Raw genomic sequence first — 26,710 nt, forward strand, 5'->3', positions numbered from 1 at the left:
GGTTTGAGATATAACTATTCCTTTGCGTTGTGTCTACAATGATGTCCAAATAGTTTTAGAATGAATAGAAGCTTACAAGCTCAACAATGTATAAACAAATGTAGGCACCTCCAATAGTGTAAAGATGAAAGCCATTAAAGATGTAATCGTGCACCAGTACTTTGAGCTGTTTTTACGTAGAAGAAAAAGAATGTGTTTTTGTGTATCACGGCGTGAGTTGATGCGGGCCGGTAACGTCAAATGCACCAACCCAGCTCTTCTCAATTCATTTACATACGTCCACAACATCCCTCAAGAGCGAAGGAAGAATTCTTTTTTCGGAGGGGATAGGATCAACCATACATCACATATTTGTGCATTTGTTTGTATGTAAATACGTGAAAAATTAAAAAAAATCTTTTGGAGGCGGTGTTGAATTCCCCTCCTACCCAATTAACCCTCTTTCCCCTCTGCTTGCTGCACCAGTGAAATCACTATTCGTAACGAAACCACTAGTTTGTCAGCCCATAATGGCGGCACGAGAACACGTCTGTAAAAAAAAAAAGTCTACAGGCTTTTGACTTCTGCATCGGCTTGGTGGAAGTCGGGATTACTTCAGCGAGCTCACGCACATATATAGGCCCACTCCTGTTTCGTTTTCTCAAGGTTGCTTGCTCATCGGAAGTGTGGCTATACTAGTAGCGCTGGTAAGTAAACAACTGAATCACAAAACAGTCAAAGTGAGGAGGGTTAGGGGGTGGAAAGAGGACTTCGATGAACCCTCGGGCGGCCCTAGATGACCGCACACATGTGCTTCGGTGACCCCTCTGGCCCAGCCCAATTTCCGGAGCTGTAGTCTGGTTGTGCGCTGCGCACAACAGGCTTCCGTAACTCCTGGGGTTCTCACCCTTCCCACAGGGGTTTGCGTTTGGGTAGTGTAAAAAGACACGATTAAAGTTGGCTGTGCAGCTCGAGATCGAGACGTCTGCAACACAAGTTACAGTGAGGAGTTGCAGACACAAGTTGCAGTGAGGAAAGGTTTCGCCATGCGTTATATAACTGTGGCCGTTTGAAGTCAGATAAAACCTGATCCCGATAAAACCAAAAAGAGAGCGGAGTGGATTAGGGAACAAACGGGGGTTAAGGATATCATAGTTAAAATCAAGAAGAGGAAATGGACATGGGCCGGGCATGTAGCGCGTAGACAGTATAACCGCTGGTCATTAAGGGTAACTAACTGGATTCCGAGAGAAGGCAAGCGAGTTAGGGGGAGACAGAAGGTTAGGTGGGCAGATGAGATTAAGAAGTTTGCGGGTATAAATTGGCAGCAGCAAGCACAGGACCCGGTTAACTGGCGGAACATGGGAGAGGCCTTTGTCCTGCAGTGGACGTAGTCAGGCTGTTGATGATGATGATGAAAACCTGATCACTTCAGGAAAGAGAGTTACACTGGTGGGTGGAGTACATCAGGCGGGATTTTCTGTAAAGCAATGTTACAATGCAGAGGATATACTACTCACTAGTAGTATTTTTTTAATGAAATCGCATTTCTTAGTCGGGTTATGTCAAGCATCTGGCGTTGTCCGCAGTGATGTCCGCGTGCTGGCAGAAGTTATCTTTTCGCTCTCACTTCCTCTTTTACAGCAACAGCTGTTGGCGCCCGCGCTTATCCTCACCCCTAGCAACCATAGCATGTGGTGCGAGAGAGTGTAGGAGAGGGTAGGTGCAGTGCAAGGAGGTTTAAAAAATGCTGAAGTGGAAGCTTTTGCAATGTTTCGCCAGCACCAGCAAAGCCAGCTTTTGCTCTGAAAAGATCTCAGAAACATGCTATTTTCTTGTGGTGCCCACGTAGACACACTTAGGCGTCAAGTGGCTTTGATTTGTTAGTTTAAAAGCTACGGTAATTATTAATTAAAAGATACCCGGAAACGTGTGCTCGAGACGCTGCTGTGAAACGCCAACGCCAAGCCGAGAACGCTGGCGCTCCACTCTCATATCCGTTCGCTAATCACTCTCGACTGTTCACTGGCTGGGTGCCTCTTAAGGCGATGGCAGAAGTCAGTGAAGGCGAATGTCTGACAGCAACGGCACCCTCTCTCCTCGCAAAAATTGCATTCGCATTTCCTTACGATTCCCTTCTGGAAGGTGGGGGACACTTTTCGAAAGTCTGCCCTTAGGTATGTACTCGCTGTTGGGCTTGTTGGTGAATGCCTGGAATCAATAGTCAACTTCGCATTAAAGTCACGACCACTTTGAATGATGGCATCAGTGATATCATGAAGGCAATATTTTGTTCGTTAGTTCTTTCAAGTTCGATACCCTGTAGGGTTCCAGCAATGAAAGCAGAGCGGCCGTTTTGTATCGACATGTGAGTGAACGTCCCAACGTATACGAGGGGAATTGCACACCTTAACCTCGCTCAGGCTTACTTCTCTGCCTTGTAATTAGTTCTCTTTCTGATTTCATTCATTCATTCATTCTTTTTTTATTTCTGACCTCCACTGCTGGCACAGCACTACAGGAGCATTGCTGCAACCGCAGCATCTGTTGATGTCTAGGACCCTGCCTAAAACCAAGCAAGATTTCGGCAATAAAGTTTTACTGTGAAGCCACAATGATGATAAAAAAATGTACATAAGGCCGCAACAATTACCTGCCACATAAGGTGGCAGGTAATTAATATTTTCAACCCTTTTCAACTGACGGCTGAGTGGAATGAAGATTATGCATATGTGCACAAGTTCTGAAAACAGTATTCCGCAAATATGTTTCACATTTTTGCGGAATACAGTACTTCGTCTCATCCAAAAGATAACGCGTTCCGACTGATAACACGCGTCAGCGTCTTCCTTTGGAATCGACACGCAGAAAGCGCCGTGGGGGAGCGTGCATCTTTGGTTAATCGAGCGCACCTTTCAACGTTGTCATTGACGCAGAGCCGGATGGCATGTCTATATTAGGCCGCGCATACCGTAACGTTGGTGCATACCACGTCGGAGCTCGCAACTAACGCAAGGCGTCGCCCCGCAGAGCAATGCCGGCTGCTCGAGCGCTCTACACAGACGCGGACGAGGCTCAACTCTTTCCTCCATCACAAACAAAGAGGTGGAGAGGGTAAGTGCGTAAACAAGGAGGATTAGGATTAGGATTAAGACGTTGTAGGTAGCCGGCGGATCTAGCCTTGCGTAATTTGCAGGCAATCGCCCCACCCGGTGTCCATTTTGCGGATTGTAGCTAATGTCCTTTTGTTTGTTTTTTAACTAAACATGGGTAGGTTCTTATAACGTCGCGCGTAGCACGACGTAAGTTTGCATAAGCTGGTCTCCTCTGTGCGAGGGGGAAGAGGAACTGCAGGAGGGGTCAGTCTAATCAACTAAAAAAAGACAAAATGAAAGACAAAAAGAAAGAGTAAAAGAAAAAAAAATGACATTCATGTTTCGAGAAATTTTTTGTCATTTTCGCAGCAGATATCAGTACGTCTAGCACAAATGCGAAGTTCGAGGTCGACAGAATGTGCCAAAGAAAAAAGCACTTACGGAAACCTCGCTGCATCCCCGCCTCCCCAGCGAATTGAATTCTTCATCTCGGACGAGATTGCTCCCAACACAAAGGCACGATCAAAAATACGGCGTAAGAATATCGCCAAACCCGCAAGCACATTCCCGCGTTTCTGCTAACTTGTGTGAGCTGTCTTGAAATGAACCGCGCAAGAAGGCTCTGGAAAAGAACAACCAAAGAAAATCGCGCCAACAGCGTGAGGTTTTTCCTTAGCTCGTTGAATATTCATAAGTCCTGCATGCCTTTAGATAGGAGAAGCGGCATGTAACCCGCTTGCAGAATACCTTTCTTTGCACCTTTTTTGTAGGAAAAAGCGTGAGCACCAAAGGGTAGTGCTTCTTTTTTTCTTCACTGCGTGATCGTCATCACAATCCAGTTTGTTCTGCAGAGAAAATGTATTTTCATTCATTTAAGTGAGAAAGAATATTAACGAGCGTTCATCATACGCCAAATAAATAAGGCTTAAATAGCCTGTGTGTGTATACGATGTTAAGGAAAGTCATGATGTCCTTCTTTCGAAAGCGTAGACGACTGCTCTACTGCCACTGTCGTTCAGATTGCAACGGATCGGCTGCTCAACCGAAGCTCGAGAGTTTGATCGTGGCCGCGATGGTCGCATTTTCATCCATGGAGTTGAAATGACAGAGGGCCGTGTGCTGATGATGCCAGCTAGTGTACGTTAAGGAACACCAGCTGGTCAAAATTTCGGGAGCCCTCCACTACGGCGTCTCCCAGAATCATGTGGTGTTTCTGGCACGTAAAATTTCAGATATGATTAATAATACATTGCAACGGAGACTGACTATTTAATAACTATGCGTACTGCATACCTTTAGTGCATAAGGTTTTAGGCCCTTAAACAATCTTTTGACATTACCATCAATCAAATCTTTTTTTTTTTCGTGATTTGGTGTTCTTTGGCCATCCCTGGCGCTTGTTGCATGAAACACCGCATATTATCTTTAACAATGATGTGTGCATAAAGTGTATGTGGACATACTGTAGTGCATACTTGTACGGCGTACTTTGCTATTTAACGAAATGACGATGAATTATGCGCCGTGGGTACTTCACCACTACACTCGCAGTAAGCACTTTAAAAGAGTTCACTACGAGCCCTAAGACTGTTACTCCTCCAGCTTACTCAGTGAGTGGGCTACGTGTTCCGTAAAGACCAGACGTATTATATCTCTGCTTCTTATTGCTTTATTTTACTCCACGTCCCAAAGTATCGTAACGGCAATTACCCATAAGTAATGGAAGATCGATACATTTCCAACCAATTGTTTGCCCCCTTCCCCCTTTCCGGCAGTTGTAGACGGTTCGGGCATGCGTATCGTAAGCAGAATAAACAACGTCGTTTTTTCGTTTATTGTTACTTTCGGGTTTATGAAAGCGCCATTCCGGCTCAAGCATTCTCACTCTTAATATAGCAACAGATATAACGAATAACTCTTTTCTGTAGTTTCTTTTAAGAATAAAACTGGACGCTTCTGTTGATCGGTGATATCAAAACGATCCCGCAGATCACTGAAGCAGGGAGGTAGTTATATATCTATCTAGTAAATGATGACATCAAGAAACCATATTATACTTCTAGCTATTCTTTTAATTTGCTTTTTATTTGGTTATTTGCGCCTGAAATGATTGAATGTGACGGGACAGGAGCAAACGCGTAATAGGCGCACCTCCCACGTCGGAACCGCCACGCTTCAACCCAAAGGCTTCAACTTAATGGAAGAACAAACGCGGTGGATTAGATCATAAAATGCACGGTTCATATATGCCTCGCGTGTGCATCTTTCGAAAATAGTGATCACAAAAAAAACAAGAAGGGTGAAATTGAAATTTTCATCGCTAGCTCGAACAGATAACTTTCTACGAAGAATGGCGATACTGAAGCGCTTGCGTGAGCCCGAAGGGTGGCCTATACTTTTCTCTTGCGTACTGGCTCACACACTCTAATGCACCCAACTGCAGTTTAATATTGTGCAAAAAGCGGCTGTGTATTTTTTCTCGTCGAATAGATTCACGGTGACAGGTCCATTTATCAATACATCGTCGACGTTATCGCCCCTTCGAACGCATGTACGAATTCACCTTGCCGTGTCGTTGCTCCTTTATTTATTATGGCACACTCGGAACACCAGTCTTCGATGTGTTTCACTTTTAAGGATGGAGTATTGATTGTACCACTAGAAAAAAAAGGTAGATACAGCTACGGTCCATTATTTCTTCTCATTGCTTGTTTAATATCATTTGCCCCTAATTGTTTTTTGCTTACGTAGACACGAGGACTACTTCTTTATTCTGCATGTAATTAATCTTCTGCGCCACGAGCAGCCACGAGGAACCATTTGGGCAAGCATGGCTTGGCCCGGGCAACAGATCATTTATTTTTTAGGCACATGAGATCGGAAAAATTGGGTTTTCGTACAATAGCTTAAGTTCCAAGTATGAACGGTTGTCGTTAAAAGTGCACTGGTTCTGCATCTGGCCGCAGAGAGAACGAACATTTCTTAGATTCCTACATCTGCGCATAGAAATTTAAATTAGGCCTGGAATAGAAAACGAAAACGAAAAAAAAAAAACCTCGCTTGCCACCGTAGTCGCCACTGTGCACTTCGATCATAATTGCCAGAGAACACCTGTCCGTGTCGCACGGAGTAATTACTCAACAAGACGAGCAAGACGGCAAGAATGTACAGCGGCAAGTTCTCATAGCAAAATAACTACGTAGGCACTAAACAAGCCAATGACGCTGGAAGAATCCTCCAGAGCTGCCGAGTGACGTGCTCATTAGCGTTGGTTCCTCCGTGTCGTTACTAATTATGACATTCCACTCCGTGAGGTGCGCGGATAATCACTCTCTTTTTAAGAGGCGTAACAACTTTCTCGCCGTGTTTGTGGGTTGCGCATAGAAATGACAAAGCGAACGCCACGCATGTTTTTCGTGAGAGGACGTGAAAGATGGAAGACGCACGTTGAGCACGCGCATGTCGTCGTTCACCCAACGCGTAACGTGGACTGTGTGCATGGTCTTCAAGCGCTCTGTAGACGCCGTTCAGCCTAACCCGACGCCTGCGAACGTGCTGGCAGAGCCGCCTCTATAGGGCTGCGGGTTTCTTTCAATTACGTGTCCCCAATTAAGCCGCCGGCGTGCCAGCAAGTTTGCGGTTTGCGGCCTAAGTAAGCAATAATGACGACAACATCCCGGCGGTCAGCTTTAATTTGCCGCTGCCCGCTTCCGTTTGTTTTGCTCCCCGAGCCGTTTATAATAACGGCGTCGGGCGTGCTCAAGGGGATGTGTACAAAAGGCGCGCGCGTGTTCGTTCCGTGCAGGCAAAAGGTGAGTCTGAGAACTATAGCACCGGAAACACGCTTCGAAGCGCCGTACTTTCGATGAATTTCTTTCGTGTTGCTGAGAGTAGAAGGTATGAGAACGCAGATACGGCGTGTATGCATTTTTAATCATAACGAAGACCGCCGAAATGGCCGTGCAAGTTATGAAAGCCATCCCGGATTATCACAAGTTCAGCACAAGAGTCTCAGGGTTAGTTTCGTAAGACTTTAGTGTGAGACTGTAGTATAAATAAAACCTGAAGCCCGAAAGAAGGAAGCACAGACATAATTTTTCCTACTGTGCTTTAGTAAAAGCTCCACGCCTCTGACATGCGATGGAGTTCTACACGCTGCAGTGAAATTACTGTCAGTCTCTCCTTTCTTATTTTTCTTTTCTCTCTCTCTTCCCTCTTTCTCATCTTTCTTGTCCCCTTCCCTAATCCTTCCGTGTAGGGTAGCCAACCGGATGTCTTTCTGGTTAACCTCCCTGCCTTCTCCCCTTTTTGTTGCTTCCTCCTTCCTCCTAAACAGTACTTTTTTCCAGACAGGACAGGGCACATTACTTTGCACACATGGCACCATAAGCTATAACGTATGTTCAAGGCGCCCAATTACGGTCTTGTGCACCGATTTCGCGAATGTAGTTGCTTGCCTGAGAGATGCGCAGAGTAACGGGTTCCCGTCAAAGAATCGCGTAGCTTTTCAGCTCATGTGCGCATGGTTGCGGATATCGGCACAAACCACTTGGTAACAGCTGCATCAGATACATCTACACCCGTAAGCAATTTCCCGAAGCTAGCTGCGACGTGCCTGTAAATTAGACACAGGCTTGTCTGCTCTTGCTTTAGGCCTTTGCTTGATGTTCACTACTATAGGCGTTGTTGAAATCACTAGCTTTCTGGGCTACATTATTTCTTGTTTTGGACCAGTCTAATTAAATATAAAGTAATGCCACTGACAATGGAAGCCGCCCGTTCAAGCCTGCAATTACGTTGTTTCGCACATAAGCAAATCTCATCAGGCACCACGAAAAAAAAAGGAACATTCAAGTTCCACCATGTAATGCGCAAACAAAATGATTAATGCGAACCTTTTTTTCTGCTCGTACATTCCCCTCCCCCTTTTTTTGAGATCAGTATTTAATGTAACCCTAAGCTAAAAGCGTTGCAATCCTTTTATAAGCATGGATGGAGTTACTATTTTCTTTCGCACAAGAGGTTCTTGAATTTTGTTTTAGTTGCTTTTTTTCCCTCACAGACTCTCATTTTATCAATCCAATTTACCTCTTCTGGCAATCCTGTTCAGTGGAGTGCAACGCAAAGGCACTGCTTCCGGTGAGTCAACGCAGGCTCTCGAAATGAGTCAAGACGGCTCTCACAGCCTCTAACTTAAAGGCAGCGTCAAGCTGAAGGGATTATTTGCACGAGCAGGAAAGTAGTCCTCGGCAGACGCTCCCGAAGTGCGCCAAAATCTGCGCAGTTCCTCAAATGCTTTCGCTCCACGGCTTCTGCGTCAGCGCTAACGTCGCCTCGTGAGCGATGTTCGCAAAGCCGCTCGTCGAGAAGGCAGTATGTCCGAAATCGACGGCGACAATTCCTTCTCATTAACGTGCAGCTGGCTCAGCTTCCCGCAAATGGAGACACGTGACGTTCTCTAAACCTGAAGCTACCCTGCAGAGCAAGCGTTGTTGCCTTTATATGGTCCGCAGACCTTCGATATTCATCATTACTTCCAGCCTATCAGAATGAATCTCTACTTCCGGATGATGACACTACCCCCGCTGATCTCCAGAATGAGCGGATTTCATTTTATGCCTGCAAACTTAACAGTCAATTTCGTCACCCCATCTCACTCGCTGCATGCCTCCCTCGGCTGTATTTCCCATGGCTAGAACAAGTTAAACTACAAAGTATGGAGTGAGAGAAAGATAGAATAAATTGAGAAAGGCAGGGAGGTGAACCAGGACAGTAGTATCCGGTTTGCTACCCTGCACTAAGGGGAGGGGAAAATGAGAAGGGAAGCGGAGGGAAAATCAGGCACGTGAAAAAAAACAGAATCAATAAGACACTAACATGCAAAAATAGTTAATAAGGCCTTGATTGATTTTGCTGTGCGAAGACAAATCGAGCACTGACTGTTCTGAGAATGGTGAGTCGTCAAGGTGGCACAGGCTACAGCTAACTGCTGCGTTAGAACTCTCGAGTCACCAAAGTAACATATAGGGGTAAAAACAATGTCCTTGCAACAAGTGGAGTGGTCAAATTGGATGGTACAGAGTGAAATAAATTCTGTGTTTCTTTACAACAGTCAGTACTTGAGGAACCACTGTTTGTTTATAAACTACTAGTGAACTCCGTAGAAGTATGACCACATTTATTGTGCACCTCAATAAATCTAAGGCAGAAAAATGACTTCGTGTGCTAGCATGTAATCTCACGTTGGACTTGTGGAATTCACCGACGTATTCAAGTTCGCATCTACGTATTTTGGATTTGGAAATTCGATTACGGATCTTGTCAAAACTATCACGGTTTAGTTAAACCCCGCTGATTCACCTGTGGCTTGTAGTGGCATATGTTATACATTACTGAAGCAGCTAATATCCCATTGTGCATACTCTGCGGGTACATAGAAATCATCGCGCACCTTCTTGTGAGTGTACGCGCGTTAACGCCCAAAAAGAAGGCCTCTCAGCCACGATGGGTCAGTTAGACAATCGGCCTATATACAAAGCAACGTTTTAGGGCACTCGCCCACGCGGAAGTCCACGTACGCCGCAATGAGGGCGCTGCTGTGGTTTGTTGGAGGTCGCGGTTTCGAATCCCGGCTGCGGATGCTGCATTTCCGATGGAGGCGGAAATCTTGTAGGCCCGTGTGCTCTGATTTGGGTGCACGTTAAAGAGCCCTAGGTGGTCCGAATTTCTGGATCCCTCCACTACGGCGTCTCTCATAATCATATGGTGGTTTTGGGACGTTACACCCCACACATCAATCAATCAATCAATCAATCAATCAATCAATCAATCAATCAATCAATCAATCAATCAATCAATCAATCAATCAATCAATCAATCAATCAATCAATCAATCAATCAATCATGTGGTTTTCTGGAGAAACAGCACTGAAAGACGCGTCGTGACAGTCTGCCGTGTAGTGGTTATGGTGTTCGGATGTTGTCCCGAAGGTTGCCGGTTCGACTACCGCCGCGGCGGTCGCACCTCGACGGAGGCGCGATGCTAGAGGGCCGTGTACTGTACGACGTCAGTGCACCGTAAGTTACATAAGATGCTCGAAATTTCCGGAGCCCTCCACCACATACGGCGCCCCTCGTGATCATATCGTGATTTCGGAACGCAAAACCTCAGATATTGTTAATGACACGTTGTGGCAGTTCAGTGACCAGGTTCGCGTGTGGCTTCTACGCAATACTATAGGAGTGACTTTGCAGCGAAGCTACAGAGTCTCCCTTTTAAAGATGATAGCCTTTCTTGGGGACCTTGAACAAAAAAAAAATTTGGTCTGTCTGACTATACATTTGTCTGTTGTCCGCCCTTAACGATGCCTCAAACGGCACCAAACGGCCGACCCCATCCGCAGCGCCAACCAATTTCGCTCAAGATTTAGCGTTAATAGTTGTGCGATTGTCAACTAAAAAGCAATTATTGCGCATATCTGAGGCGTCATAACAACACGCCGATGTTTTGTGTGTCTGCCCTTATACTAGGAGAGGCACACACAAGTAACTCTAAGGATTGTAGCATTTATCGCGCTGCGCTGACAGTGCAACGCGATGCTCAAGAAGGTAAGTGTTTCCAACGCTTTGCTACGACTACACGGTGGTGGCACCTGCCCGTCGCTTTGCGTTCTACACCTTATCACTTCCGAGACAGGCGCGCACCTTTCTCTGCGGACATGAACGCCTTCGTTTTGGAAGATAACTGCCAGATGGTGCTCAAGTCTAACGTTCCTCGATGCGCTCGAGGCACTCTAACGCCGTGCCTCCAGAACACAATTCACCGATTTTCATGCGTAGAACATCAAATAAACGTTTTGTTCACTCTCTCCGGACGCAAGACTATCGTCTTTCGACGACATTTGCAGTGTAACATGCAGATTCGGGGCCAACGTTTTTTTTTTTATTCTTAAACATCCCCTTTTTCCTTTCTTATACTACCTCCCTCTCTCAATGGGCGGCGCGTTTTTCGTTTTATTTTTTGCTGCTATGGAAATGCATTTATGGCTGAGAATGAAATCCGTGTCCTCGAGCTCCTTCGCGAGACACCTACAAGTCAAACAAATCAGAATGAGCTATACGGATGGTGGCTCTATACGGCTGAAAGATGTAGCGCTCGGCAAGCGATCGCAAGATGGACAAAGTTAGAAAGCCGAGATAGAAGCACGTACGAGGCTCACTGGAGCGGCTTAGCTGCTCTGCTGTGGAGGCTGGGGAATCAATCGCAGGTCCTGTTTTTGAGAGAAGCATAATGCGGAGGCCACCAGCAATGGTAGTCGGTAAAATCAAATCAAAATTAGCTCTAATAATACAAATAAAAATGTTTGTACCATATGTTTGACCATATCGCCTACGTCACTAGTTGATGGATTTTAATCTATTTTCTCAAAAAATAACTATGCTTTTGTGTGGATTGTTATCTTGCTACATTTTTTTTTTCGCGCCGCGGGTCATTTGCGTACGCCATATATGTTCATATGGTGAAAAAATGATTGACTGGCACGCATAGTGCTCTATACACTCGCATTCTGAGCGCGTGGGTGCCTGAGCTGAACCAAACTACCGAAGAGAAAATTTATTATTTTTTTATAATAAACGGCGGTCGTCTTACGTGACAACCTTCACGCTTATTCGGGATAGAAATACTCATATCTTTTTAAATAACTTCATGTCGGCGTCGCCTTCTCAGTCGCTGTTTGTTCTGCGCTAGTCACAATGCTCGAGGAACGAAAAGTTACCACCGCGCTTTGATACAGCGGCTGTTTCAGGGTAGTATTCTCCACACCGCGCGCGAGCCGACGCAGATCGCCATGAATTCTGGATTGGACGTGAGTCCTCCCAAACCGGTTGAGAGGGAACGACAGTCTCCTTCTCGCACACCTTTTCCATTTTCTGTCTCCGGTATTCCTACTTGCATACGGTTATTTTTTTTTTTTTTGGGGGGGGGGGGGGGGGGCGACTTCTACCTACAGGCTGTGAGTGCTCTTACAAAGGCTGGAGTGGTCTTTCAGTTCCTTGCTTCCCAGTCCACTGCTTCTGTTCGCAGTATGGCGTGAAGTACACGCTTCTCCCTTCTTTTCCTGCAGGCACATCCTGCCATACCCTGGACTAACCGTGCTTTTTTTTGCTGCTTTCTAGTTCTGTCTCCCCGCCGGGAATTCCTTTTGTTCCGGCGGTACCCCTGCAGGGGCTTATGAATATTGCATCACCAGAGAGTGTGCGACGGGGGACCACAAGCGCAGGAAGCAAACCAAAATTGAAATTAACCCGAAAAAAAAAAGGGAGCGAGACAGACAGTGGGCAGAGCTATAAGGTTATGCACCGCAAGGTATACGTGGCTGAGGGGCGAACGTCGAAAGAAAATACGAGAAAGTGAATTCGAAGAAACCCCGCTCTCATAACCCGAGAGACAAGCATGGGATGCTTACTCTGTTGCCTTTCGCGATGAATAATGAACTTTTCCGATCCCGGTTTCAAGGACAAAAAAAAAAACTGCCCCACCCTAGCGAGCTTCCAAACCGGTCATATGAAAAAAAAAGAATGAAGCAAGATAACAATCAAGTGTGGCCGCACGAAAATCGGAGAGCCTGCCGTCATTTTTTGCTTACACGTCTTAGGTACTCAACACTCACCTAGAATACAAAGGAGCACGGGGAATCAAACTGAAAAGAAAAACGCATGCTAAAAAAAAAAAGTTTTTTCTTCCAAACTAGAAACGGTGGGGAATTGCGTGTGTCTGTCTCAGCGAGTGGCTGAATGCAATAATCATCAAATGAAATCAGGAAATGCTAGGAGGCTCAATTGATTGAGTTCAGAGTGGCGAAAAACAAGCCGCTCTTTTTCGCCGAAAAAAAAAAAATGTGCCGTGATTGCGTGAAAGATTAAGCGCTTTTTTTGAGGAGCAGTCTCTGTTGAATTTGGTGCAAGAAATTTTCCGCGTTCCGTGCTGCCACAAGGCAGAGCGCCGATGAGTAAATATAAGTAAGAACAGAAGATGGGAACTAATTACGAGTAAAAAGATAAACGAGTAAAACTTGAAAGGACGAACCAACAAAGCGAGACTGGAAAGGGGCATAGAAAGATCGCCTTGTTGGATCGTGTTGCAGTTTTTTTCTGGTTACTTATATACGTAATAAATAAAGCAGTAAATTAAATGTCTGCTCCTAGTTATCAGCGAAGAAATAAAAGAAAGTTTTACGGAGAGTGTTTTATTTTCTTCATTGGTAAGTATTTTTAGAAACATTTTTAATTTCTGGGAAAGAATTTATGTTACGCTGCAGCATAGCCTCTTAAGCTTAAATGCGTTACTGTTTTTTTTTTCTTGAGAGAAAATATAATTAGGATAAGGTTGCAGTGTAGCACCGGCCATTCTTTTCGACTCTCATCAGAGCACACACTGGTCACTTATAAATTATGTCCTAAATGCTTCCACAAGAATACAACTGACATGCTTTTTAAGATAAAAGGCTGCATAGAATGAAAGCAATCCTGATTTGATGTGTCCACGCGTACCTGTTAATAATCTAGAATGTTATCAATACTTTATGTCTAATTTAGTGTTTTATATACTTTTGTGATTTCCCCACAGGTAATACTCATGCGCTTGCAGAGCTGTACATGTCCGGCTTATGTTGGTGCAAAGTGGCGACAGATGATTTTATATTATAACTGCTCAGGTTAGGAAAAGGGGTGCAACTTGATTGGCAGTGCAAAGAACGAAAAAATCCTGCTTAGGTCGTACCATGGGTTCGGACGGTCGATGGCATCGCATATCTGTATTATTTTAGCAGGCTTGGTACTTGGTATCTCTATTGTTGCAAGAAATTTTAGTTTCTATTGTGAACGTAAAAAATTATTACACAAGTTAGGAATTTTGTAGAAAATCTTGTTGAAATTTTGCAGAGAATGCAAGCTAACGCAGTTGCTCCTGCAATGAATGCATGGATCGTTAAACTGTATGGAAAGACCTGAAAGACATGGGGTACCATAGGCGCCTCCCAGACTTGGACGGGCAGGAAGAAAGAAGCCTGCCTGCCACATCATGGACTCTCTTGACGGCCCATGGTTGCTCTCTCTTATTCGCACTTCTGAAGGTCGAGCATCACGTGGTCCTGTTGCAATTCAGTTATTTGCGGAAAAACTTTGCTGCGAAGTAACGTTCCCGAAAGCGTCTTGAGTACGTGCTACCATTTAGTTTCTTTTTTTTTTCATTAAGGGTGAGGCGCTTTCATAATTTACACATGTTGACTAGCAATTTCTGAGCCGAAAAATGGTTGTATGGCATCAAATCGTGTCTAACTGGCATGGCAGTCATGTTGAACAACATTACGAACATTCTGTGTGACAAATCGCTCGTACACAGGTGTAAATAAGTAGACAGGAAAAATCACTCATACTCACCACTCTGGTTTTTGTAGGAGTATTTACTCATGAACTCCGATCAGCTACCTTGATGTGGAGGAAAGAATAATATTCATTTTTCCTTGAATGTCGTTACTTTCGAATAGTTTCAGAATTAATCAGAAAACATATTGGCTTGATATCTGTCGTCAAAATGCGATATGCGGTCTATAGTTCTGGTGAATGATCAAGGAATGAGTGTGCGTCCGCCAATGCTCACAATCATTCCCGAATACATGTCATGAATTTATTCAGACAAGGTGCGATTATTCTGCTGATGAGACAATATTTATCAACGTGGAGAGGGAAGAAGAAAAAATGATCGAGAAAACCGTGATGCCGCTTTTTGATATCATACCGATACACTTGTGTACCTCTCTTACACTGTATTATTACGCGAACACATGAATATAAGAATCATTGCCTGGGCTTGACGTGTTTAAAATAACAACATGATCACAAGACAAGTCACAATGGCTAGCTGTTGTTCAGCTTCGATCAACGGGGTTCATTCAACGCGGGCATAAACTTGAGCACACGGGAGTTCTTGCAATTTGCCTCCTTCGAATCACAGCCACCATGACCGGAAATCGAGCTCAAGTCCACGAGCTTAGCGGGATGACACTTTCTAAACCACCACCACGGGTGAATTAATTACCGATTTAAGTTGTAGCCAAGACCACTCATTAAGCCTAGTCATGCATATTACACAAAACATTTATTAGGATCAGAATACGTTTACAAGATCAGAATAGGTTTACAAGTTATTACCAGTATAAAATAGCCAGCATATGACGGAAGCGAAGTTATCGCATTCATATAAAACCATTATTTATTCACAAAGCCCTCACAGGCTCCAGCCGGTGTATTGTGTGCTGTGGGAGGGGGGGGGGGAAGGGGAGAATTATACAGTGCATAATCACACTAGTTGAAGCATCAATACACAATTATACGTGTTACAGTGCATAACAGCGTTATTTATTCGCAATAGAATGACGAATGTCGTGACGAATGCAAGGATACAGTTCAGAGCTCTCTATACTTGGAAATCTAGATTTCCTTACAACTCAAGAGTGCTCTATGCTGTAAGAGATTTGAAAGACTTGCCTGGCGTATACTTCCGATGCTCCACATACGCTACCATCATACTGAATAGTTCATGATTAGATTGTGCTGTACTAGCTAATTGTCTTAAGCAGCTTTGTTCTCGTAAATGAAAGTTCGAGCAGAGTTGCGTCTCATGAAGCAACGGAAGGCTGCTCCGTTTTCTGTAGAAGTGGTGTGGGGAGGTGCCTAACCACCGCATGTCGGCTTCGACGACGCGTGCAAGCAGTCAGTGCACCACGGAATAGAGCGAGGCCTCCCAGCTCCAGCTTCCATTTCGCCCGACGAGGTTCTGAAAAAAAATGCGACGCTTATTGTAAAACTTGGGGCAACACGGCCGAGCCCTGCGGCCACAAGTCGGCCGGAAGAACGATGAGATAAACGTAATGAAGTTCTTTCTCGCAGCCTTCGCCAAACGGCTGCCGGTAAACTCCGACTGCACGCGTTCGTAAAAGGGCTGTACAGGAAACAAAACATGTTTCCAGGAACACATTCATTATCGCACGAGTCTATTTTACGTCTGTAAATATATTCACGCATTTTGAGTAATGAAGGTTCTTTTCGCGCAGAAATTCAGTTAGCTTTTTGTAAGCATTTCAGGCTTGCCTCTATTTAGAATGTTTCAGTTTTTTTCTCTGATCAAAGTACATAAAAAAATAAACGGGTGTTATGTACGTTTTACGTAAGTCCTCTGCGATTCCGTCTTGGTACATCTAGTGATAGCAACTTGTGTGATCTCATTAACATCGATAGTAAAGTCACGCAATATTGCTTGGCACGAAATGTAAGCAAGAGCTCTAGCGTCCACGGAATGAACTGTTGGTTCTTGCTTGTGCGCTCCACCTGGTTACCACTGATCGACATCAGCGTCAAGCAAATGTTTCAAAGACAAAAGTTGTCTTCCCAGCAACAGCTCGGCATTGGTTCGCGAACACATGACACGTTGCACTAACACCATTTTCGGATCAAATGTAGCTTTCTGGTTCATTTATTGTATATTCAGGAAAACACCATGGTTCTGAGGTAAGAGCTGGAAAACCAGCTAAAAGTGACAATTATCGATAAAGTACAAGGGATGGCGATGGAGTTAGAGTAGCCACATAATCTGGCACACGCCTTTTTTAAAATTGAAATTTAAAAAAACATGAACGACTTCTCGTCGTTGCTTGGCGACCATTGTTCCTGTTCACTCGGTTATTAAAAAGTAAACAATAAAAATTCGTAGTAGCAAAGTAGTCTTGCATTTGGTGCATCCATAAATTTTCGTTTTCACGCAGTCTACTAGCCCCATATGGCCGCAATGAACAAACGCCGTGCAACTCTGTTGCGGCTATATGCAAAAAAAAAAAAGCGAGACAATGGTGGTAAGGTTAATTGTCACAGGTCTGGATGTAATGTGCTTTCTTCGGTGCTTTTTTTTTTTTGCATGCATCAGTGAATCGTGTCGGAGTTTTCATCCTCACATCACCCTTTGTTCCATGTTTGAAGATTAAGCGAATGAATACAGCATACAGACAGGTTTCGAAAAGAACGAAGACCATCTCTTTGGTTAAAACTATAGAGCCTACGCCTACACTGTCACATTTATTGGCTGGCCATCGATCTTGAGTTCACGCTGGTTCACTTTAACATTTCATTTACTTTGCACGTAAACTTGATTCACATTGACAATCGTTGACAGTAATTCACTATCATTCACTTTAATTGATGATTTACACTCTAGATACCCTTAACTATTTCGTAAAATCATTTGCCATATCTTTAATGCTTTAAATCGCTTTGATTCAGATTTTATTCCCCTTTAAGTATCCGTAATACTCTTTTTCGGCGTGCATGTATGCGTCACGCAGGTCTCTTAGTAGCATTCATGTTCGCGATACCAAAGTCGTATTTTTTTTCTTTGCTCATCAGCCATAAGAAGCTTTTGTTTTACCAGTTACACAATTGAAATGAAGAGACACATCCTTGATTGTACCGCTCTACGTATATATGCTCTGTTATACTTTCTTTTCGATTGTTTTACCATCTGTAGGTATTCCTCAGCAAACTCCACATCTAGTTCGCACTCCTCTGGTTAGATCACGTTTTTCTTTTGCTGTCATGTCCACATGCTCACGTTTTGCCGCTACAGCAACAATTCTACGAATCAGTCGCGGACACGCCCTTACAGTAGAGTCCAAAATGAAACGACTCGTCGCATGAAGACTGCTGACCTGCGCTCGCTTTTTTCTATCAGAGCTGTGATCTTCCTGCACGAAGCCGACGCGAGGAGGAGTTAGATCAGATGTCAGTGCCTCAGAGAGAACTCGAAGGTGGCTGAGTCGCTAGCTGTCGTGTATCGATGTTTTCTGTGGCCTGACTTCGTTCGACCTTAGTCGAGTGACTAGCCGGGGATGCAAGAAAGGAAGACTGCTTGTTTTGTGTCGTCCCTCCCCTCTCCTGATTAACTCGTTCTCGGCTCTAGACGCTCGTCCGGGCAACAACTCGTTTCCCGAGTCGATACTTGCTCCTCCCAATTAGCGTCTCCCGCTTCAAGCACGGGGACGCCTCCCGGGGATCCAGTGATTAGAGCTCCTTCATTGATTTTTGACTCTGGCGAGCGCCAAGTGTAACGATTAATGGACATCATTTGGTTTAGCCCTCGTTCACCGCCTTCTCTTCTTGTGCAGTCAATGTTCAATTTCCTGTGTTCTCCGCGAAGTTCTACACGAGTGCAGTGCCGCGATTTGTCTTTACGCCGTTCTGAGAAAGCACGTGATTGTGAGAAGCCTGCAATCATGATTCCGCGATTGGGTCTCCTTTCCGTAAGCAGGGAAATTACGGAAAATGTAATAAGGACAAACAAAAAAGGCTGTTACTTTCCCTGAATATTCCGTAATAATGTTTTATGATAAATGCTCGTGACAGCGTAAGAGCTAAGGTAAGAAAGTAACTTATTGCAAACCAGCTTCTGTTTTTTCAACGGTAGCGTTTAGTCGCATCTATATACGGTGCTTCTTGTTCACTAATCCGCTTTGCTTTGGCAGGATGTAGTATTCTACATCATGACAAATCTTGTTCTACTTCAAGAACTCTAAGAGTATGCTGATAAAAATGCATGCCATCGTGACGCGATGTGCACTTCGTATATAGTTTACTGGTCTTGAGGCCACTACAGAAATGATGGGGTTTCTCTATGTTCTTCACTGTCAGTAGATATCAGCTAGGACTCAGAATTCAAAAAGTACTATTATACAGGTATCACTACCGAATTCCACGTAACGCGGGTGTTTACGTCATGTAGGGTTGATCAATCATTCCTGTGGATCTTGATTAAAGCGTTTCTTGATTTTCCTGGCCATGCAGGTTGCGCCTTTCTCACGTACTGCGCCCGGGACAGCGCCATCAAAGCACAGCATGCCCTCCACGAGCAGAAGACTCTTCCTGGGGTAAGTGGTGAACCCGATGAATCCGCAGTTTCTCTTTATCCTTCCTTTCTTCCGAATTAGCTTCACCAAAAAACAAATAACTCGCACCGCAATTCTCATTTATATTTCAGTGCTCATACGAATGGGATGTTGCTAGCCCTTTTCCTGGACGGCGCTTTTTTGCTCAGCCACAGAAGCTATCTAGGCGATTGTATTTGTGTAAGGAGCACGGTATTATGTCACGCATCACTAATTTATGAGGTAAAGCCGGATATAAATTCATGCGATAGCGTCCTTGCGCGCGACTGGAGTAGGTTTGGTTTCAAATAAGCGAGCCAAGTGTCATAAGACTCGTCCTCCAGAAATCGGTTATGTTGATTAGTCGGACTAAATTCCCGAAAGAAATCGAAACGTGCGCCGCTTTTGTATACGTTTGTATTATTCCAACGAGAGTTTTCCTATATTCATATTGAGCAGTATCGCGGGCGTTCGGCCATTAGTATATCCGAGTGGTTCTCATATCAACAGGGGATTCAATAATGTTACAAGAAAACGGCAATATATGATACCGAGGTGTTTATTATGTCTTTCATGATATTGACGGCTTCGATACGCAACTGGTATATGTTCTTAGAAGAAGGTGTCCAGTTTTAAATTCGCAGAATTTTATGACTGCAAATGAGCTATCAGCTTAAAACGTACTTCCTGGCTAGTCGGTGAGTCACGTGGCAGCGCACACCAGGTTACACAACAAACGCGAACACAAAGGGACGACACAAGAGCCGAACTTCAACTGATTTTTATTACGGGATAGAATCGCTTAAGTAGGCATGCGTCGTGCACATATGACGTGTGCCTAGTGCAACGATCAAAACCAAGGGTGCCTTAGCAGAAACCAAATTGATTATACAAGAGCATAACGCAGCAAAAGGTAGACGATAATATGTAACAACGGCACGTGTTAATACCTATATAAACTTTACTTAGAAGCTAGAACAACCGGTGGGCTACTAATGCATCCTTCCTTCCAGGGCATTTGTCGTCCATTTGTGTGAGTTTTCGTTGTATAACCTAGTGTGCGCTGCCACTTGCTGTAATGATTTGAAAAGCGCTAGCGAAAGAAAGGCTTAACAGGCAGCCTGGACAAATGACTACAAATAACTAAAACATTTTTTTAAAACATTTATTGGTAGTTCTTTGTCATCCGCTCTATCAAAGTGTCCGTTCTAGGGGTTCTTTTCCCGCAATCAGCTTTTACAAACATGCTGACTTGACAGTTTGTCTAAATGCACCATTTGAGGTCCTGCTTGATTGCGAAGATCGAAAGTAAAAAAAACAAGATGTCGTACTCACGCTGCATGGTGTTTGGCTGATGCACTAAGGTAACGATAACTCGCTGGAATACCTTGATCTGACTTAACTTGTATCTCTCGTTATTGAGACGCATCTGATTTGTTTCTAAGTTTGTGCTTTCTAAGTTTTTACTTTAATGGCGCACTTGTGCTAAGAAAAAAAAACTCTGTTTGAAGCCTTGAAAAATTGAAAAGAAAAACGTAAAAGCTGATTAGCGCGCAAAACAGTGCGCAAAAAAAATAAAGGGATAGAGAGAACGAAAAAATTGGGCTGCTTTGTGTTTTTTTTTTGTGCACTGCCCCTTCCCCCGTTTTCTTTTTATGGAATGGTCAGGTGGTTAGTATCCCTGACTGTTTCTTAACTGCATCTTTGGTACATGCGGTCAATTTTCATAGCGAAGTAGACCACTACACAACCCTGTTTACAATTATGATAAAGAAATAACTGCGGACCTGCATGACGCGAACATGTGTATAACGAAGACAAAGACAATAAAACAACCTTTGGGGCTGGTTTAGGTTTCTTGCACTCCCTCGCTGCCGTTTTCCGCCGTGCAGAAGGGTAAACGTAAGGCGTGATCGTGACTACATCGACATCGGCAACGTTACACACCATTAGCGATTACGACAAAGCAAGATTTTCTCTACGCGTCACTCTCATTGCTTTCTCGTAGGTACAGCGTGGTCAGCAAGCGTGCTGAGACGCACTGACGGGCACAGGCGGCAACAACTGCTCGGCCGAAACCGCATGGGCACACTGCCAAAGCGTATTTTCGTAGCGCAGAGAACTAATCGACGAAGACAGCGCTACGTAAAGTCACCCGCGCGCAATATTACGTCACATTGCCGGCAGAGTGAACCGTCACCTCCGGAAGCTTTTCAGGCCTGCGCGTCACGTGACGTGACGTCGACGACGTCACATCGCGCCGGCCGGCCGGCCGCCCTTCGCTGGGTGGCTGCGCCAGCCGCGAGCGCTTGCCGCGAGCGCCCTTCACGCCTACCGACTCGGGCGAGGTTCCTTGACACCATGTCCGCACGATTTATCAAGGTATCCATTGATTGTATGGTTTAACGCGCCGACGCAACGCAGGCGATGAAGCGCGCCGTAGGGGAGGGCTCAGGATCAAGTTTTACTACCTGGGAATCTTTATTGTGTGCCGAAATCTCGTACACACGGGCGTTTTTGCTTTTCGCCTCCATCAGAAATGCGGCCGCCGCAGCCGGGTATCGAAACTGCGCCCTAGTGCTCAGCAGCGCTACGCCTTAGCCACTGAGCCACCGTTGCGGGGGAACTTATCAAGGTATCAAGAAATAATGAATATCGTGAATGGAATAATGCGTATTTATTTATCACAGCCAGACGTCGTCTGTACAAATATCACAGTGCACATTGTTCTCGGTCCAGGCAGACGACAGGCAACACAAGATGTTGCCCTTAATGCTGAAAATATGCCAAAAGTACAAAACACAATATCTTGCCACATAAAACTCAGAAAACAAAACAGATTGTAACAGCAAAAACATCCCCGAGCTTTGGAACAGAAAAAGCACACTTTCATTTAAATTGTAGGTTAGAGGAAAACATACCATTCGTTTATCATAGTAGCAGTAGCAACACAAGGTATCAGGTTCAAACACTTGCCAAAAAATACAATACATAAGAACACTGGTGACTAAATTGTGGTCCACAGCATGATAAATGACAGAAGGAAAAGTAATTGTACTGCCACAGGTAGGTGCATGTCCTAGGGAAAAAATCAAACAAAAATCTAAGAAAAAACAAATCACAGTGCACAACATGTCTGTACACAGAGTGCACAAGGAAAGTGTACACAGCTTAGGTACCAAAACGGACTGTACAACTGCTACAGTGGACACCGAGGCAGTTCGAGTTAAAAAAAAAGAAAAAAGTACAGCACCTTTAAAAGCTAACAACTTGTAAAGAGATACAAAACTGGAAACAAGGCTCAAACAAGGGAATGTATTGCTTGAGCCAGGTGGCAATAAGTGCAGCGCTCCTCAGACAGCATCGACTGGTTGTTCAAAATTTCCAACAAGGAACTTACTTTTTGAACTGAGTCTGGTACAACAGCGCTACCAAGGTTCTTGATTGGTGAACCTTGATAGCAGGCAAAGACTTCAAGGTTTGCAAACACGGTCAATGACGCATTCAAACAAGGTTCACGATAGTCGATAATGTTCAAAAACATGGAGCACTCTTCTTTATGAATCACAGTCCACTTCGGAGACACTGACACCCCTTGCAGGCGAGCCCTTAGTTCTTCGAGGGACGAAAACCGGTCTCGTTCTTGCTCCACTTCATATGACGCCAGCGACTCTTCTACAGCACGGGCGAGTTGGGAGGCTTCTTGTCGGCTCCTCTTGGCGTCAGGGGTTTCTCTCGTGCTCTGGTCTCGCAGTGATAGGTAGGACGGACAGCCGGGAAATACCGTTGGGACAGATCCAGGACGCAACCGTGGTACTGGGAGTGCAACTTCAATAACTCTCCCTGTCCTTGGATCCGTCTACGATGTCGTCTTCTCAATGCATGAAGCGTCGAAATGATCCGCGCACACCTGCACAAACGTTTCAAGAACGTCTGAGACGCCACTTCTCAAAAGAAAAAAATGCGCTCCCGTTTGCATGACCGTGTTTACAGTCCGTGTAGCTAAAACAAAGTCTACCTACGTTTCGCAAGCATCTAAATAAAAGCGCTGCGCTAAGCGGTACAAGCAACATGAAAGGAAACACGGGAGCGTGATGTCACCGCACTCCACGAAGCGCTTCCACCGAGAGCTTGCAAGAATGGACGACACCACGGCACTGTTAGTGAACAAAGCGCAGCTGACCATCCTTGCTGCGAACGCTGCTGGCGTCAGCGCTTCGCGAGGCCCGGCGGCCACACGCTCAAGTATTTCCCATCATAGGTGATTTCTACCCGAACAAGCAACGACAAGCTAAGAACAGGAGCATCTCAAATTCTTACCTTAGTGCACGAAGTCGGCACGAAGTCCTTCCTAGGAATGGCGCGTAGCCATTGTTTGAGAGCGTCGGCGTCTTTAGGGAAGGAAAACACTTGTATCTTCTTTCCTGTTTTGTAGTTGCCGGTGCATCCGGGGACACAACACTTATTCGGCATTGTCGCATCACTCCAGCATCACGCACGGAAACGAAATTGCCGCAAAACAACAACGGAAAGCAACAAACGTGAAACACCGTCAACACCACGCCGCCGAACCGTCACCACCGCCGCTCGCGCTGCGCTCGCTGCCGCTGCGGCTTCCCCGAGAGTCGGCCGGCCGGAAATGACGTCAGATTGCTGGGCGCAGGCCTGAAAAGATTTTCCGGGGGTGACGAGTGAACTGGAGTGTAGCCGAATAGGGACGCGGGATTCGTTGTTTTATATAGAGCGCATGCGCAGCACGCAGTGATGTGGCGCCGCGAATTGTCATCGCCGCGGCCTTCGCCGTAAGTGAGCGACCTCGCTAGGGTGGTGGCATATGAACAATTGGGGCCGCCTTTTACGGGTCCTTTAAGGCATGCGTTCATTATTTGCGCACCTCACTATTTGCCTTACCTTAGCCTAACCAGAGTCTCAAGGAGCGACCAGCGATGTGAACGCCATTTCGCGCCATCGTGCAACTGTAGCGGTCTGTATGTGCTCACATTTGACCACCTCAGCTTGTGGCAGCCCACTTAATCTCGTCACAGCTCGTCATTGAGACAATTGTTCGTCCCTCTCGTTACTAGAGGGCTACGCTTTTGTACGTACTGATAAAAGAATTTGTCATAGCCGTGGTGTGCGGATAAATTGTTTCCATCGAGCAACCGCATTTCATTCGCATGGCGGAATCTCACCAACTCACGACATCATTATCTTCCACAGAAAGAGCCTTCGCAAATGGTGGCCAACACATCTGCTAGGAGTGAATAACAATGAGCCGTAAGAAAATGTTGTCGTTACGGGAAAATAATGCGCCTGTGCTGTTCTTGTTCTGCGGATCTACAATGTACATTTCAAGTTTCAGTCTACGATATAGACATATTATCATCGCTACGATTGGGAAAAGCCATCAGTTAATCAAAAATATTACCGAAGCATAAAAATTAAATTGAAATATCACTTATTTAGGAGATTCTCGAAGACATTTTGGTAAAACGACATCATTACTTCAGCGCATTCTTTGTCAGTATCTTCCGTCGTCTGCATGAGGAAAGAATCGAAGACACTAATACATTTTATCAATGCACCGCACTGAAATTGCACATATACCACTTATAAATACCGGCAAGATCGTTTATGTTGGATCTGCGGATATGCGAGGAATTACCAAGAACGTTTATAGCTTGCTGAGTATACCACAAATGCAGTTGATAACGCTGATCTCTTTTTAATGGACAGAATGAGCAAACTTCAGTGCGCATCTCTTGTGTACGTCTGATTTACCATTAGGTTGCCATTGAGTGATTGCGGCTGAAAAAAGATCGAGGAACTCAGATGGGATATAAATGGTTTTCATTATTATATCTGCTGTTATCTTCCCCGGTTTCTCATTTCTCGCTTAAGCATGCGAGCATGCGCTTTCTCGAAGGATATCAGCTTTAAAGTTGCACGTAATATTGTTACGACGTCAAAACAGAGATCTTGCCGGAGAGATTGAGACACCAGAAGCAGGTCGATCTTGTCTTGTCTTGTCTTGTCTTGTCTCCTAGGAGATCTCTTTAATTAGAACGCGCAAGCGAGTTCTTCTTTTTCGTCCATTTCGTAGTCCTTCGTGGCACATGCACAACTGCCATCGTCTTTCTTGAGCAAGCACGTGACAATATTATCCAAATTAATTGCATAAAAACGCAATACTTGGCATTTTCAATATTTGATTTTCCCGAACTTCGATGATGACCTCACGCATTTGAGTGGTTTTCACAATTTCACGAGTGGCACCTTATATATGCGTTCCTAACAATTTTTTTTATCTGGAAGCTGCCGTATGTGCTAGGTACGTCTATTTACGAATGCCATCTTACCTCTTCTCCACTGACACCAAGACGAGCTATCATGTACCGTGAAGCAGGGCCTCCTCAAGCTGTATTTACACGACGGGTGAAATCGCTGTACGACCCAGGGGATCGCGTTCTACGTCACTTTACGTCACCCAATCCCGCGTCTTCACTTCGGTCCGCGTGGAGCGATTTGTGAAACGACGGAAAGCCTAATCACAGTTGGGATCCTCGGGCAGCAATGCCAAAATCCTCGCTTGTAGTGTGAATTCTTCCCTGTCGTGTGAATGCTGATTGCGGAGCGATTCGGAACACGTCGTATGTAACGTGACTGATGCGTTCGCGAATACGCCCCTCGTGTGAATACAGCTTTATAGACGGTTTTCCGCAGCTAGTTTGTCTATGCAAATCTAGATGGCACGACTGCACCGAAGTTCCACGGCCTTGTCCTCGCTGGCGCGGCCGTGATGTGGTACGTGGCAGACGTTGCCCTGCAGCCTACGGCGAGAGAATGGGATGGTAGTGATTCTTGAAGAAGGAAACAGACACCTAATTTCCGACAGCCATAGGCGACACGGTGCAATGCCTAAGAAGAAAAAAAGAGAGAGAGAAGCGGGCGGCGTGGACTTTGCACTGCACCCGCTTTGCTGACCTTCAGCCCGGGAGTGGCACAGGCCATCGGCGACGGTGAAAATTTGGAAAGGAGAAGGCCATTAGATCACGTGTTCAAACGTGGCAGCGCCCGTTCGGCGCTGCGGAAAACCGTCTATAAGTAACGTTACCTGCATATAGACACGTTCAGTACGAGCAAAAATGTTCAGCAAAAGTTATACAAAAATCATTGTGAAGATCATAATTATGAAGATCATTACAGTTTTGATCACCTCGAACATATGTGGAGAAAGAATAAGGCACAGTGCTAACACAACAATGGGATCATCTGACAGCTTCCACTGGTAGATCGGCCTTGATTGGGGTTTAGCAGATAGAAAGCTATATTTGTTCACAGTTGTCGCTTTCTGAACTAGGCATGGAGGAAAATAACACGCTATAGAAACTGTTTGGGGTTTAAATATTCAGTAAATTGTATCTCTGTCATCACAGTCTAGTTATTTCACACTCTAACGCGCAGAACAGTCGTATTTTAAAAACAAAAAGCTGAGCTAGTTTTAAGCATTCATTCAAAAAAATTCCGCCATATCCACGAAGTGAATGATGATGAGTGGGCGAAGCTCCGGAGGTAAACCTGGTAAACCATGAATCCTCTGTACATTTTGCCCACTCGATTTTATTACATCGCTCCCCCTAGCGTACGTCGCCGCACTAAATCGAACGA

General features: G+C 45.0%; 1 protein-coding gene and 1 long non-coding RNA gene across 2 annotated transcripts in view; one reads left to right on the forward strand and one right to left on the reverse strand.

The window, feature by feature from the left end:
• Window positions 1-21,077, forward strand: part of LOC119171599 (CUGBP Elav-like family member 4) — a 101,199-nt gene extending 80,122 nt beyond the window's left edge. The window contains exons 2-3 of the mRNA XM_075893009.1: window positions 18,963-19,045; window positions 21,051-21,077. Of these exons, the coding sequence (XP_075749124.1) occupies window positions 18,963-19,045; window positions 21,051-21,077 (110 nt within the window). The remainder of the gene's footprint in view (window positions 1-18,962; window positions 19,046-21,050) is intronic.
• A 620-nt stretch (window positions 21,078-21,697) lies between these two features.
• Window positions 21,698-23,707, reverse strand: LOC142813876 (uncharacterized). Its single transcript, XR_012894711.1, has 2 exons — window positions 23,363-23,707; window positions 21,698-22,952 (listed from the first exon to the last, which is right to left on the reverse strand). It is a non-coding gene; the product is annotated as an uncharacterized LOC142813876 (long non-coding RNA).
• Between the last annotated feature and the right edge of the window lie 3,003 nt (window positions 23,708-26,710).

This window comes from Rhipicephalus microplus, chromosome 4 (assembly GCF_043290135.1).
Source record: "Rhipicephalus microplus isolate Deutch F79 chromosome 4, USDA_Rmic, whole genome shotgun sequence".
NCBI lineage: Eukaryota > Metazoa > Arthropoda > Arachnida > Ixodida > Ixodidae > Rhipicephalus > Rhipicephalus microplus.